Genomic DNA, 15,251 nt, shown 5'->3' with positions numbered 1-15,251 from the left:
ACAAGTGATCTGCCATTTCTTTCAAATGGTTATGTCTGATAGCAATATCCGGTGTAGGTATTTTCTCTCTATTATACGGAAGATCACCACATTCTATCAAATTAGGTAATTCCAACTGAACTTGGCCATCTAATGATTCAACTACAAAGCCACTTGCCCTACGTCCTGACATTTTCACGCGACCTGAGCAGGAAGATAACACATATTCTTTTGATGTACAATGCACTCCAAAGGTGTCGAAAAATAATGGTGATGCCAATGAGCGATTACTCTGGTCGTCTAATATAATGTAAAGTTTTAAGTTCTCATATTGTCCATGTTGTCCAGGTCTAAAAACTCTCACTGGCAAAATTTTTGCGCATGACCTTCCATGGAAAGATGTCCCACAAATTTGTGGCACTTAGTATCTATTTTTTCCTCCCCGCCGTGGACAGGCAAACTTTCATTATTATTTTCCTGATCTATCGAGTCGTTAGAGCGATTAATATGTAATGCTCCAGGGTGGCGGTCACTGCCACATTCACTACAACTAATTGCGATAGTACATGTTCGTTTCACATGTTTTGTCGATTCACAACAACTGTAACAAATTCTATTATCATTGATAAACTTCATACGTATTTTGAAAGGTTTAGATTTGAATGCTCTACACTGGTTTAATGAGTGTCCAGTATTATGTAAAAGACATTGTTTTTGTAAATCAAGGTCACTAGAAACTTCGGTTTTGTGAACTGAAATAGCTGTCTTATATGCTGGCGATTTAGCAGCTGTGTATGAGTTTTTCGGTTGGTTTATCTGATCATACGCGAAACTAGTGTCGTTTCTAATCTGGCTTAATTCTCTAATAAACATCACAAAAAATGTAATAGGCGAGTGACTTATTTCAAAAAGACGTTTAGTAAACGACTTTAATGCACCCACCTAACACACGGCTGTATTATATATCATTCGAAAGCTAATAATCTGTACTTTCTGTTTTAACCGGTCGTAAAAAAATCGTACGGTGCATTTTCTGTTAAATCAAGGTCAAAGGTCATGATAAAACATTCCAATTTCCGATTACTAAACAAAAAGCCATTTTCTAATTCTTGTACCATAATTTTTTTCAAAAGATCATATGAACTTTATATAACATAATACATTATTTCCAAATCAAACAAAAAATAAGAGGTTATATGCGCAATATTTCCCGAAAATTGAAATTCATCACAAATCCTAAAAAAATGAAAAATTGTTCCGAGAGCAAAATATATCTTGGGGGATGGATATTTGTATGCTAAAAAAATAGATAAATAATATGTTTAGGTCAAGGAATATTTGTTTTGTAATTTTAAGATGCAATTATTAATTATTGTTCATAGAACAGCCTTCTATTGAAGTGGTTGCAGTTGCCCAAAAATCTGCCATCTGCAAATAACGATCATTTTGTTATTCTATGTTAAAATAGCACATCGGTAATTGTCAATATCAGAGAGGAGAATGATTTTCCATAATAAAAGAAGGGGTATTTAAAGTTCGAAAAGAATATATACGAGCTAATTGAGGTAAAAATATGTTTTTTACGAAGTCAAACTTATTTACTTTTTTTAATCATGTTTAAATGCAAACATGACTTTGCGACTAAATCGTAGGCAACATTGAAATAAGTAACCTTGTTTAGAAACACTTAGTTGTCTAAAGCGGGATGTAAACGAACTACATACAATGCTGCTGCTTCTTATTTAGTTTAAAATCGTGTTAGACATATTAAATGTGTTTAGAAGTTTAATCTCTTTAATTATTTGAATAAAAGATGCTTCGAATCTATATATCTTTATTCTCACAAACCAAATTTTAAAGGTATAGAGATAGGATTTTCAACATAAGCTTTTAAAATACAAATGCAGGTCATTGTGTATGTAAAATACTATAAGCAGTTGTGAAATAAAAAAAATGAAAAAGTTGAATACCTTCCTGACCTCATAAAATCATTCGCTGTTTTAGGCAGTGATCGTTTTCATGCTGTGCTGTGTTTTGTGGACTGTTGTTCGTCTCTTGGACGTTAATTTTATTTTGTTCATGGTTTTAATAAAATTTTTTTGTTCATGGTTTTAATTAAGTTTATTTGATTCATGGTTTGAGATGTTGATTGTCCCTTTGGTAAAAAATCGCCTCAAAGTAAAGTGAAGAAGATTAACGCAATAAGACAAATATCCGCGAAAATAACTTAATTTGCTGACGGTGATATATATATAGAACCAAATCGTTATCATGATACATTGAACTACAATGATCTACAATTTGTAAAACTTTAACTACTTGAAGAGTGACGAAATATATCAAAGGGACATCAAACTCATAATTGAAAACGAACTGACAAAGCCGGGCAAAAAACGAACAAGACAAGCAACAGTATACAAAACACAACATATAAAACTACAGATTGAGTAACACAAACCCCGCAAAAATATTTGGGGTGAACTCAGGTGCTCTAAAAGGGTGAGCAGATCATGTTCCACATGTGACACCCGTCTTGTGGCTCGTGTAATTCCTACCTCGTTGCCAAGCCTTATTCGGTAGGTGACATTCAAGGCAGAAATGACGGTATTTTGGTTACGTCGATTGGAACTTATCAGTCGTCATCTGGCAAAACAGATATTTCATAATTGTCAACCAACTCGTAGTGGCGTCCATTAAATTTTCAAAGGGATGATTTCAACTTTGCATTTGAACTCTGGTTTAAAACCATGTTCAAACCACCATTTTTCTTCAAATGTCCTGTACCAAGTCAGGCATATGGCAGTTGGTATCGAATAATCTGTTTCTTTGTATGTTAATGTTTGTTTTTGTAGCAGTTCAGTGTTTCTGTTATTCCGTTGTGTTCCTCTTATAGTTGATGCGTTTCCCAAGGTTTTGGTTTGTGATCCGGATTTGTTTCAGTTACTAGTAAATCGATTGATGACTATTGAATAGCGATATACTATAGTTGCCTTTATTTAATTTCTTCATTGTGAGCAATTACGCACTATCACGACAATCGTGAAAGTTAATGCAAGCTCTGGAATATTGTATTAACTTGGAGATATATACTCCACAAGAAGATGCCGCGAAATCGCGTTACAATTGGGCAAGTGTTTAAATAAAGAGATTTATTTAATTTTGCGGGCAGTACGTCGACTGAGCATTCAAAGACAAATTTAGGAAATGCAAAACCCTACATTTATACGTCATATCATAAATATTCCGACTTGTTATTGTTTCAGAGGAGTTGAGGCTCAATGAAATCGGTCTCCTCCTTTAATAGTATAGATATTCAGGTGTTGCTATAATGTTGCTACGTAGAAATAAAAAGTTAATAATTGGTTAGTAAGGAGTGTTTTTATGGGTTGATTTATGCTCATCTCTTTATAGTGGAAAGTGAAGTTTCAAGATAATGGTAGCTTCTTTTCAGTCGTCATCAGAAGCTCTTGCATGAAGTCATCCTCGTATGGAAAATGAACTAGTCATTCAAGCTATTCAGAAAGTCTAGTTGTAACTAGAATCGTTGCGTATTAATGGAATTTTTTCTTCAAAACTATTCTTATTTGATGAATTAATGCATTTAAACAATGAACAACACAATTTAAGCAATCAAGAAGTCAAGTTTTATAATGTGTTTACTGGTTTTTAAATTCTTTTTAATTTCAATTTTCATCAATTTATTTTTTATTTATTTTTGTCTAAATTTTCAATTTATTTTTTATGGTTCACATTAAATCAACAAAAGGTCTTTTCACTACATCAATATTTACAATGAAGCTACAAATCAAACAATTAGAAAAGTCAAAAGATGTTTATTTCTGTCTGGTAGTTGATTGCAATCTCTTAGTTTCGCCCCCTTTATTTCAAGCAATAGTATGATTCGCACACATATTTTTTACTTTAAATTTTTCAGATTCTTAAGAATTTGTTTATTGAATCTTATATTGACCACATACAATGTTTAAATAGGAAGAAATGCTTAGAAGCTGTTTTTTTTGCAGATGGCGGTATTTTGGGCAACTGCATGAGTTGTTATGGTTTGCTGTTTGATTAGAAGTAAGCATAATTTTAGGAAATTTATGATGTCGAAAACTTCTTTGATAGTTATTACAAGGTTTTACTTAGTTTTAAGTGATAAGCAGTTGCATCAGAAAGAAAACTTTTCACACATTTTGTTACCTTTTACTCGAATTTCAGGAAACATGTGCTGTCTATCAAAAACACGTTTTAAATATTTTAAAATGCATTTGATTAATGACCATTAATCTCTCTGCTAAAAGTTTAAATAGTTTGCATATGTGAATTTAGTATATAAAAGTCATATGATGCAATCAAGCTGAAATCTTAGAAAATATGTACTTATTCGTCCTTGGCCTTTGATCTTGATTGACGAAAATTGCACCGTACGATTTTTTTACGACCGGGCAAAACAGATAGTACAGATGTGTTGCTTTCAAATGATATATAATTTAGCCGTGTGTTAGGTGGGTGCATTAAAAATTTAATTTTATGGTTAAAGTCACTCGCCTATAAATGGTGGAAAGGTTACTTGTTTTTCTCTTTTATACTGAGATGCTCTATTTGTCCATTTTTCTTGTATGTTATACGGAAGTTTATTCAGTATAGGGAGAACCCCGGACGAGGAGTCAAAATACGCTAACAGTGAATTATACTTGGAATCTTCCTTAATGGATTCTATTTCAGAAAGAATGTCGACTAACTCATACAGTTCTTTGTTGTCTTTCTGTGTTAATTTCGGGAAATTGTTTAATTTGGCCATTAATGACGCTTCAACTGACTCTGGAGAACCGTAACGTTCATCTAAGCGTTCCCATAAACGTTGTAATCCTTTCATTGGATCATGAATATTTGATGCTCTAATACTGTTTGCATGCCGTGTAGATTCAGGACCTAACCATTTCACCATAAGATCTAACTCTTCCATCGCTGTAACAGAAAGTTTACTTAATATGTTTTTGAAACTAGCCTTCCATACAGCGTACATTTCAGGTCTATCACTGTACGTTGTTAATCTTGATAATAGCAAATCTTTCTTTAGAAGAAATCGTGTGAGATCTGTAGCAATATTCTGATGTGTGCTTATATCAGGATGAAATTGAGGTGCGTTCTGATGTGTGCTTATGTCAGGTTGAATTTGAGGTGCGTTCTGATGTGTGCGTATGTCAGGTTGAAACTGAGGTGCATTAGGATTCAATGCATGTTCTTGAACTTGTATATTTATATCGTTATCATGACAACCGGCACTTACACTTGGCACATCATATTTTGGGCGAGACGGTTTTGGTGTTGGCATATGTGAATGTTCATGGACTGCATCGCCTGATGTCTGATTTGCAAATGGATCACATGGTACAATATTATCATCTGACGGTAATTTTCCATCTTTTACTTAAAGTACCTGCTGTTCTACATATCGATTAGTTCGTTCATAAACAGTTTTTGATAGAAGATCAGACTTTTTACTACCACAAACATTTTGGTCATATTCAAGCGCATCAGCCTCTGCAGTAGCGGCCGCTGCTTCCTTCTTATAGTTGAGCAGTTCAAATTCAGCTTCCAACTCAGCCTTTTTAGTAAATGTCTTTGCACTTGCAACTTTTTCTTGCTCTTCTATGTAAGCCTTCTGTTTTTGTAAATCTGCCTCCTTCATGGCGAATTCAAGCTTAGCCTGGGCTGCTTCTGCCTTTGCACGCTTTCTGATTGCAACTGAGCTTGAGTCTGAAGAAGTTCTAGAATGTGCTTTAGATCTATGTGTAAATGTAGATTCTTTTTCATCCTTGTCAGACACTTTCATTTGTTGAAGTGCTCGTTCTAAAATGTTTTTGTACTTTGCATCCTCAATTTTGTGCTCCTCATACACTTGGAGAGTTTCTTCTGTTTTAGTGTTCTTGAGAAATTTTATATATTCATCTGAATAAAAGACTGTATTTACAGTAACACAAATTTAAAGTTGTCTTTAATTCTAACAATGTGTTGGTGTCTTCTTGCTTTGTCGTTGAAAATCTCTCAAGGTAAAGTTCTACTTCAGTTTGTACGAGTTCAATCTTCTTTGAATGAGTATTCACGTTAGCTCTATAAAGGTCAAGTCCACGTTCCGTGAGAGTGCGTTTTCTTGGATCCGTGTTATCACCTTTCCCATGTTGTGAATCCATTGTCTCGTGTTTTTACTGTGCTGTTTCTAGGATAAACAACCAGATAACCAACAAGAATTTTAATTGCACAACTTTATTCATATAAGGCACCGAAAAGACATCAAATGGGTGCGTAGTGCATCATTCTAGTGTAAGGTAAAAACTGAAAAGAAAAAATAAACAACCTTTACAATATGATCAAAACATCATAAAAGCATTCATAAAATGTTTCTCTGCTCAAAAATAAAATTTTAATCAAAAATGTCCCAAATGGCGTGCCATACATACTACAAGTAGTGACGACGAATACATAAATGTCACGAATGGCGTTCCATAGATTTAAAATTTAACCGGGAGATTTATAAACAACTCGTATCTCAAAATTATCTTTACAATAGGAATATCAAATAAAAAACATTAACAGGGGTAGAATAAAATATGTTTGACAATATTATCAATATAAAAAACTTACCACGTTACGAGACAGTGAGGAAAGAACATGAAATTATTGTCACAATGTTTTCAAAACAAAGCAGGAAGTGATGTGATGTTACAAAAAATAGAGTCATATACGGAACATAAATTCCGGAATTCTGGAGACAGAACAAACAAATTTATCTAAATATTCAAACATAGACGTTAAAGTCGATTATCTCAATTCTATATATTTTTGTCTCAAATGATATAGGGGCGACTAGTATGCCTGCGGAGCGCCTTATTTTCAATGCATCAGGGGGCAACAAGTGTTTAAGTCTGTCATTTAGGCCAAAGCTTTAATCTCTGTCTCTGTGTCAATGGTCTAGGGTAAACTTGACAATAATGTAAAAGCTGCTCAGCACTCGAGAATAGATACACACAGGTCCTCGATTATTTGTCAGATACCATGAGATATTACCACTTAGTTTCATCATGTGAAATTGTGTCAGTGCTATTTTTTATAGAGAAGATCGTAGGTTTCAAAAGCAGCATACTTTTAGATTGGGCACTGACATTCCCCATATTACAGCCAGTTTACTTGTGGCCTTAAGCTGTATACAACAAACCTCAGGCATCTGGTTCATTTGTTAAAGAATGCTTATAAACAACAGTAGATCTATTCCGGGTATACTTCATCCTCCACAGAGGGAAATGAAATATGCAAAAGTTTCAACAGTAATAAAAATAAAAGGTTGCTCATTTCCAAATGGTCGCTATGTACATTTTAGTGCAATTCAGGGTTGTGGTGCCCAACACCAAGCCTCTAAAGAGCCTGTATCGCTCACCTTGGTCTATGTGCATATTAAACAAAGGACACTGATGGATTCATGATAAAATTGTGTTTTGGTGATGGTGATGTGTTTGTAGATCTTACTTTATTGAAATTCATGCTGCTTACAATTATCTCTATCTATAATGAACTTGGCCCAGTAGTTACAGTGGAAAATATTTTGTAAAAATTTACAAAAAATTATAAAATTTAAGAAAATTATTAAAAATAAACTATAAAGGGCAATAATTCCTTAAGGGGTCAATTACCCATTTTTGACTTATTTGTATGCCTTACTTTGCTGTACATTATTGCTGTTTATAGTATATCGCTTATCTATAATCATATTCAAGGTAATAACCAAAATCTGCAAAATTTTCTTAAAACTACCAATTTAGGGGCAGTAAACAAACAATGGATTGCCAGATTGGTCTAAAAATATCTAGGCAGATACATTTTGACCTGGTAAACATTTCTACCCAGACGCCCAATAGATTACCTTAGCCGTATTTGGCACAACTTTTTTGAAGGTTTGGATCCTCAATGCTCTTCAACTTTGTACTTGTTTGGCTTTATAACTATTTTGATCTGAGCGTCACTGATGAGTCTTATGTAGACGAAACGCGCGTCTGGTGAATTAAATTATAATCCTGGTACCTTTGATAACTATTGAGCTTCCATACATTTTGTATCCTCTCAAAATATACCAGCATCAGGTCTGCCAGTTATTAAGGCCATTTGGACAAAAGAGGGACGAAAGATACAAGAGGGAAAGTCAAACTCATAGATTGAAAATAAACTGACAACGCCATGGCTTAAATTAAAAAGACATACAGGCAAATAATAGTACAGAAGACACAACATAGAAAATTAAAGATTAAGCAACAGGAACCCCACCAAAAACTGCGGGTGATCGTAGGTGCTCCGGAAGGGTAAGCAATGTATTTGATCCTAATACATGTAGCTAGGTATATTTTGATATTTAAATTGCTACACGTTACCAAATCGACTTTGCTTGTTTGTTTTGGTTTACATTTGTCAATTCGGTGCCTTTCATAGCTGACTATTCTTCTGAATTTAATGTGCCATATTTTTAGGTCAATGAAATGAGGTGTTACAGATTTTTGAAAGTTTCATCAAACTGATTGGGTATATTGTTAAGCAGTATTTGTTAATACATGTTTTGTCTTATTATCCTTTGAAAACAAAGTATTATTTACCAATGATGCTAGATTATGGTCATTAACTGATGCAGTGCCTTTGCGAATTGTCATTGGCATGTCATTCAAAATGCCACACATATTCTTTGAGTGAATAGTGTCTGTAAGTATAAAACAAGTACAAAAATGAAGAGCAACAAATAGCAAAACGTGATCGCAAGTATTCCTTTGAATGTCCAAATGCTAGATAAAGTCACTTTGCGCTTCAGCAATGTATAGAAATTTTAAACTCCCGTTTCATTAGAACAAATGGTGGAAGAAAAAAACCCCACAAGATCAAGGTCATATGGTGCATAAACTTCAAGAACAAGCTGTATTAGAACATGCCCCTTTCTTAGTCTTTTTAAGAAATCCAGTTTCAGTTTCTAGCAGTTTTTTTTTGTACATGCCGAAAGAAGCAGATACTGGTCAAAATTAAAGAGAAGATTTGTAACATTTTGAAACCGTAAAAAAAAAAGACTTTAATCATGTCGCTGTTCTTCGGGAAAAAGAACATATCATCACAAAACAGCTATCAGATGGCACTTTTATCAAGAGCACAAGGACATGTTAGCATCGGAAATCAAGGATCTAAATGACAGTAAGGAAACCGAAAGTGAGAATGTTATTCTTACCGACAAAGATACACAAAATGAAAGAAGAAAACTGGATTACATTCAAAGACACACAAGGTACCAAGTTATAAAAAAGCATGGAAATTCTTCATCTTAATGATCTAAGGTCTAATTAGGATAAATTGTATTTTAGCGACTTGGATAAGTCATTGTGCGTCATTAGTTGTCTACTCATACACGTGTTATAAGCACAGCCTTCCAACACTCGACGCTTTCTTTGTCTCCGCTACACGTGTTCCTAGCTCCACCTTCCCGCAGCCTCGATTCTATTACTCACATGTGCTAGCTCGCATCATGGCAGCATGCAATGTTCGCTTATGAAAATTTATAAAAGTATATATATTTGTTTTAAACATGGATTTAAGTGCTCAACCAAAACGTGACAATGTTGGAAAAAAACTTAACAAGAATGTGCCCATAGTACACGGATGCCCCATCCGCACTATAATTTTCTATGTTCGATGGACCTTGAAAATGGGAACAAATTTCTGAATTTGGCACTAAAATTAGAGAGATCATATCATAGGGAACATGTGTACTAAGTTTCAAATTGATAGGTCTTCAACTTCATCAAAAACCTACCTCGACCAAAAACTTTAACCTGAAGCGGGACGGACGGACGAACGAACGAACGTACGCACGAACGGACGCACAGACCAGAAAACATAATGCCCATAAATGGGCCATAAAAACATTGAAAGTTTACGATCCGGGACACCAAAAGATGCTTTTAGAGAATCAATACTGTCGTCTTCAATTTCTTCATTCTTGTCTTCTACCATAGACAGAGTCAAATATTTTGCGATGCCATCCTCCATATTCAAGTAAGCTCTTCCGGTTCCAATTTTTTCATACTGCAAAACTTCAAAAATGTGTACCTCAAAGCGTACCCGAATAAAATTGGGAACTCTTCTGATGGTGAATCGCTTTATGTTTTGAAAGTGATTGTCAAGAGAAACAGGCTGGCTACTAACTTTTCAACTTAACTTGTATATATTTGTTTGATAAAAATGCATTTTTACATATGTGAATTGTAAAAACGTTTGTCTTATAGACAGGTTTTTTTTTATTATCCCCCTTAACTAGTGACGCGACTACTAGGTGTCGTCGTAATAGTGCCGCAATTACAATCGTGAAAAAATCTTAACGAAGAAAATCAACATATATCATTAGTAGCAAAAGAATGGAAACCTCCAGTTGATCATAAAGTCGAAACATGGATTGACGACATGCGTGTGTGGCCAAATATGATGTACGGAGATATTTACAACATTCTTGTTTTGTTGAATCAAAAGCAGTTAATGGCCAACAAACTTCAGAAGCCTTCAAAGCTTTAATTATTATCAAAGTGGAAACGTAGGTGCTACAACACATCATATTAACGATGATAAGACAATTAAGGAGAAGTACGGTCATCACAAATAGTCTCAAGAACAACTGAGGTATCTGTACGTTGTAATGGAGATGGATCAATAGTTATCGGCTGGTGTTCGTGTATGGCTGATCAAGGCTATACCTGTAGTCATGTTGGGGCTGTTTTGTATAAAATTGAGCATGCAGTAAGAAACAATTTGACAGGTGTAGCATGTACGATTGAAAATGCTAAACGGAATTGTGGAACAAGAATATGGAACCGAAGCCCCTGTTGACCATTATTTTCAAAAAACCAAAAGAAGGGGAAGATATAATGGACAGTGATGAAGATAACAACATACCGGGAAGTCGGGATACACCCATGTATACATTGGATAGAGAGTTTATGGAAGCAGTAAACAATTCAAATTTACTTCCTTTATACAGCACACATTGATTGATTGATTTTTGGTTGCTTTACGCCGCATTAGCACAACAAGGCTATATCGCGGCGAGAGCTAATTCGAATATTTTTTACAATTTAAAGCATATTCTTAAAATCAGACAAAAGGCCCTTCAATAAACTAAAATTCTAGATTAAAGCAAATTGATTATTTACAAATAAAAATGAACATTAAGATAACGTGATAAAATTTAAAATCGTTTTAAATATAATAACATTTTTATATTTTAGAATATATTCCAACTTCTTTTAAGAATGAAACAATATTTGTAAATGGAACATTATTAAATAAATCAAACATATTATTGACATTGAAATGCTTCTTACGAATATCAGCAAAGTCAATACAATTGATTAAAACATGTGTAATAGTATACTTGCAGTAACAAGGTATACATTGTGGTTCTACTTCATTTTTTAAAAGATTGATTGATTGATTGTTGGTTGCTTAACGTCCAGTGGCAAATATTTCATGCATATTCAGGACGAGAACAAATTAACAATAATACAATAGGTAGGTTCTGTAATGTAGGCCATCCGGAAAGAAGGTCGGGGAAATTTATAATGCCACTGGAAAATGAGGGTACATTGGATAGGGACAGCAATTTTATCTTGCAACAGGTCACCTACGGACCCCTCAAAGAGTTGTTGCAAGGGTTCTTAACGTGCAGAGAGCGTGGCATTCCCTCTACACGAGGCATCGGATTTAACGTCCCCATTCTGACCGGACGTGGCTGCGTACTTGTACATCCCGCACAGCCAAACGGACGCCCCACTTTAGCGAGGGTTTTACCGCCGGTTGGAGGAAGACCAATGGTGACCATATTTCTATTCCCCAGTCACACTTGGGGGCTTTTTAAAAAGATATTCGTGTGTTATTCTAGTATGACCAATACGACATCTAGAAATAACACACTGATCTTTTCTGCACATAAAATTATTGCAAGGTTTACCTAAATTAGGTTTAATTTCATGTAATTTATTATCATCTTTTTTACTCCATTCATTTTTCAATATATTAAAAACATATTCTCTAATATTAGATTTAAAATCGGTATATGGTATATCACAGTTAGATAAAGAGTCACCCAGGGCATTCTTTGCCTCAAGGTCTACAGCTGTGTTTCCAAGGATTCCAACATGACTCGGCACCCATAGAAATAATATTTCTTTAAGAAGAATTTTTTAAATTCCTCATTACATATAAAATTTTGAGAATTGTTGGGTTTTTAATTTTAGTATTTTGTATAGCTTGTAAGCATGAAAGTGAATCAGAACATATAATAAATTTGGATTTATCTGAAGAAGCAATAAATTTCAAAGCCAAAATTATTGCTTCTGCTTCAGCAGTAAAGATCGATGCATCAGATGGCAAACGGAGAGTTGCAGCTCTGTCCCTGAAGACAGCAGCAGATTCAACTCTGTCACCACCTTTTTATCCATCAGTATAGACAGATGAAAAATCTGAATAATTGGCTTTGATTTCAGCATCGTGTTGCTGAATTAAAAGAGGATTTGTTTTATTTTTATTGTGTTCACGGAGATCAAATATCAATTTTGGTTTGGGAAGTTCCCATGGAGGACATTTGCAAGTTTCAACTTGAGCAACAGATTTTAAATCAAAAGAAGCTAAATGTGGTTTTAAACGTATACCTAACGGAGGAATTTTATTTTCATGTTTTGCAAAAATATCTTCATAAATTGGATTAAAAACACAGCTGTAGGCAGGATTATCTGAGTAGGCTTTTAGTTTGACAGCATATTGAAGTCCAAGCTTCAAACGTCTGTTAGAGAGTGAGTGCTCATTAGCCTCTACATACAGACTCTCAACTGGTGAGGTTTTAAATGCGCCAAGACAGAGACGCAAACCCTGATGATGCACAGCATCGAGAATCTGTTATACAGCATACAAGGGACGACTCCCAGCAAAGGTTCTACCTGCAAATCATTCACAAAGAATATCATACAAGAAGATCATGGCGATCAAACAGCCTTAAACTCGCACGGAAAGTGTTCCAACTTCTTGAATAAGTACATTTCTCTTACTCCTGCTAAGGTTTAAGAATTGCATATGAATACAAGAGGACAGAGTGTTGTGGAAGAATTACATAAAGCTAAAATAGTCAACATTGATTCTTTTGATCCCAAATTTATAAAATTGTCAAACAGAAAGTTGCAATTTACCAAGTCAACGGCTGGTTACTAATGGTGAATCATTGACCTATGATTTTGTTTCATACTTTTTGTGGCTAGAAAACGTAGCGAGGTCGGTGAACGACATCATTATGATAACCCACACCAAGCAGTAATCAAATACTCATACAACATTTATGGAATTTGTTATTTAATTTACAACATCAACATCTGTAGTTATCAAAGTGTCAAACATCAACTAAAATATATATGAATACCTCGATTCCAGAAAATACTGCTATTTTTATTTCTGATTAAAATGTATTCATTCAAATTTCACATCCTTACATTGTAGCACTTCAAGTTTGAAGGTAAATTCAAGGTAAACGGACAAAAAGTTACAGGACATGAATGCTGTTCCTTTATACAGCATACAAGGGACGACTGCCAGCAAAGGTTCTACCTGCAAACCATTCACGAAGGATATCATACAAGAAGATCATGGCGATCATACAGCCTTAAACTCGTGCGGAAAGTGTTCCAACATCTTGAAAAAGTACATTTCTCGGACTCCTGCTAAGGTTCAAGAACTGTATATGAATACAAGGGGACAGACTGGCAGTGTGTTGTGGAAGGGTTACATAAATCTAAAATGTTCCATAACATGTAACGTACAGCATTTTTTTAAAACTTCCTACTACTCTTAATTTTTCTGAACAGTTAAGTTTAAAAAAAAAAAAGATTGCTATTTTATTTTTATTTATTTTTTTTACCTCCTCCGATCCTGACTTTTCATAGCAGTTGTCCGTAAACCAGCTAATTAAAAAAAGAGGCCTTAACGATCAATGATTTTACAGTCAATAATAAGCATAATGAAATATGCTTTTAAATTATATTGGCTATTAAACATGACCCTTGATGCCGTCAATATTATATCAAACGTAGAAAAGTAAAATATTTATTTCAATCAAATTGCTTAATAAAATAAATTATTGCTTTGTAGATATAATGAATGGAAAAATTTTCATTTTTGTATCGTTTGAAGCTGGCATTTTACTCACTTTCAGTTGCGGTATCGTTAGCTTTTGTGGACATAAAACTGTGATTAATTGATTGATTGTTGGTTGCTTAACGTCCACTGGCAAATATTTCATGCACATTCAGGACGAGAACAAATTAACAAGAAATACAATAGGTAGGTTCTGTAACAGAGGCGTCCGGGATTAAGGTCGGAGAAATTTGGACTGCCACGGGAAATGAGGGTATATTGGATAGGGACCGAAATTTACCTTGCAACAGGTCACCTACGGACCCCTCGAAGAGTTGTTGCAAGGGTTCTTAACGTGCAAAGAGCGTGGCACTCTCTTTACACGAGGCATCGGATTTAACGTCCCCATTCTGACCGGACGTGGCTGCAAATTTGTACATCCCGCACAGCCAAACGGACGCCCCACTTTAGCAAGGATTGTACTGCTGGTCGGAGGAAGACCAATGGTGACCAAACTTCTATTCCCCAGTCACCCTTGGGGGGTAAAAATGTAGAAGAGTAAACATGACCGAAATGCCGATAACGTTGACCGTGGTGCAGAAATCGGCCAAGAAATGACGATAACGTTGACCGTGGTGCAGAAATCGGTCAAGAAATTACGATAACGTTGACCGTGGTGCAGAAATCGGCCAAGAAATGACGATAACGTTGACCGTGGTGCAGAAATCTGTCAAGAAATGACGATAACGTTGACCGTGGTACAGAAATCGGTCAAGAAATGACGATAACGTTGACCGTGGTGCAGAAATCGGTCAAGATATTTCCATAAAAAGTGGAAGTGATGAACAAAATGCGGAAGTCGAGGAACTAGAAATGGCAGGTTTCATTGTATGGACATCCAAACAAAGAAATCTGATTGATCTTGATAATTCAAGTGATTCGTTTTCAGATATGATTCAGGAGGATCAAGAAAGCAGGAACAATACAAATTATCTATCAAATGGCCTAGACGAATCAAGACTTTATCCAAGTCTCACAAGTGTTCATAATGAAGAAATCGTGGATAAACCAATCTGAAACTA

The 15,251-nt window shown here is 34.9% G+C and overlaps 1 protein-coding gene across 1 annotated transcript in view; it reads right to left on the bottom strand.

The window, feature by feature from the left end:
- LOC127721109 (uncharacterized) overlaps positions 1–5,671 on the bottom strand; it is a 71,735-nt gene extending 66,064 nt beyond the window's left edge. The window contains exon 1 of the mRNA XM_052227787.1: positions 5,420–5,671. Within this exon, the coding sequence (XP_052083747.1) occupies positions 5,420–5,671 (252 nt within the window). The remainder of the gene's footprint in view (positions 1–5,419) is intronic.
- Positions 5,672–15,251: the final 9,580 nt, after the last annotated feature.

The sequence above is a fragment of the Mytilus californianus genome, unplaced genomic scaffold, assembly GCF_021869535.1.
Source record: "Mytilus californianus isolate M0D057914Y unplaced genomic scaffold, xbMytCali1.0.p SCAF_12, whole genome shotgun sequence".
Taxonomy (NCBI): domain Eukaryota; kingdom Metazoa; phylum Mollusca; class Bivalvia; order Mytilida; family Mytilidae; genus Mytilus; species Mytilus californianus.
The sequence above is the reverse complement of the archived record's forward strand: the minus strand, read 5'-3'. Positions and strand labels throughout refer to the sequence as shown.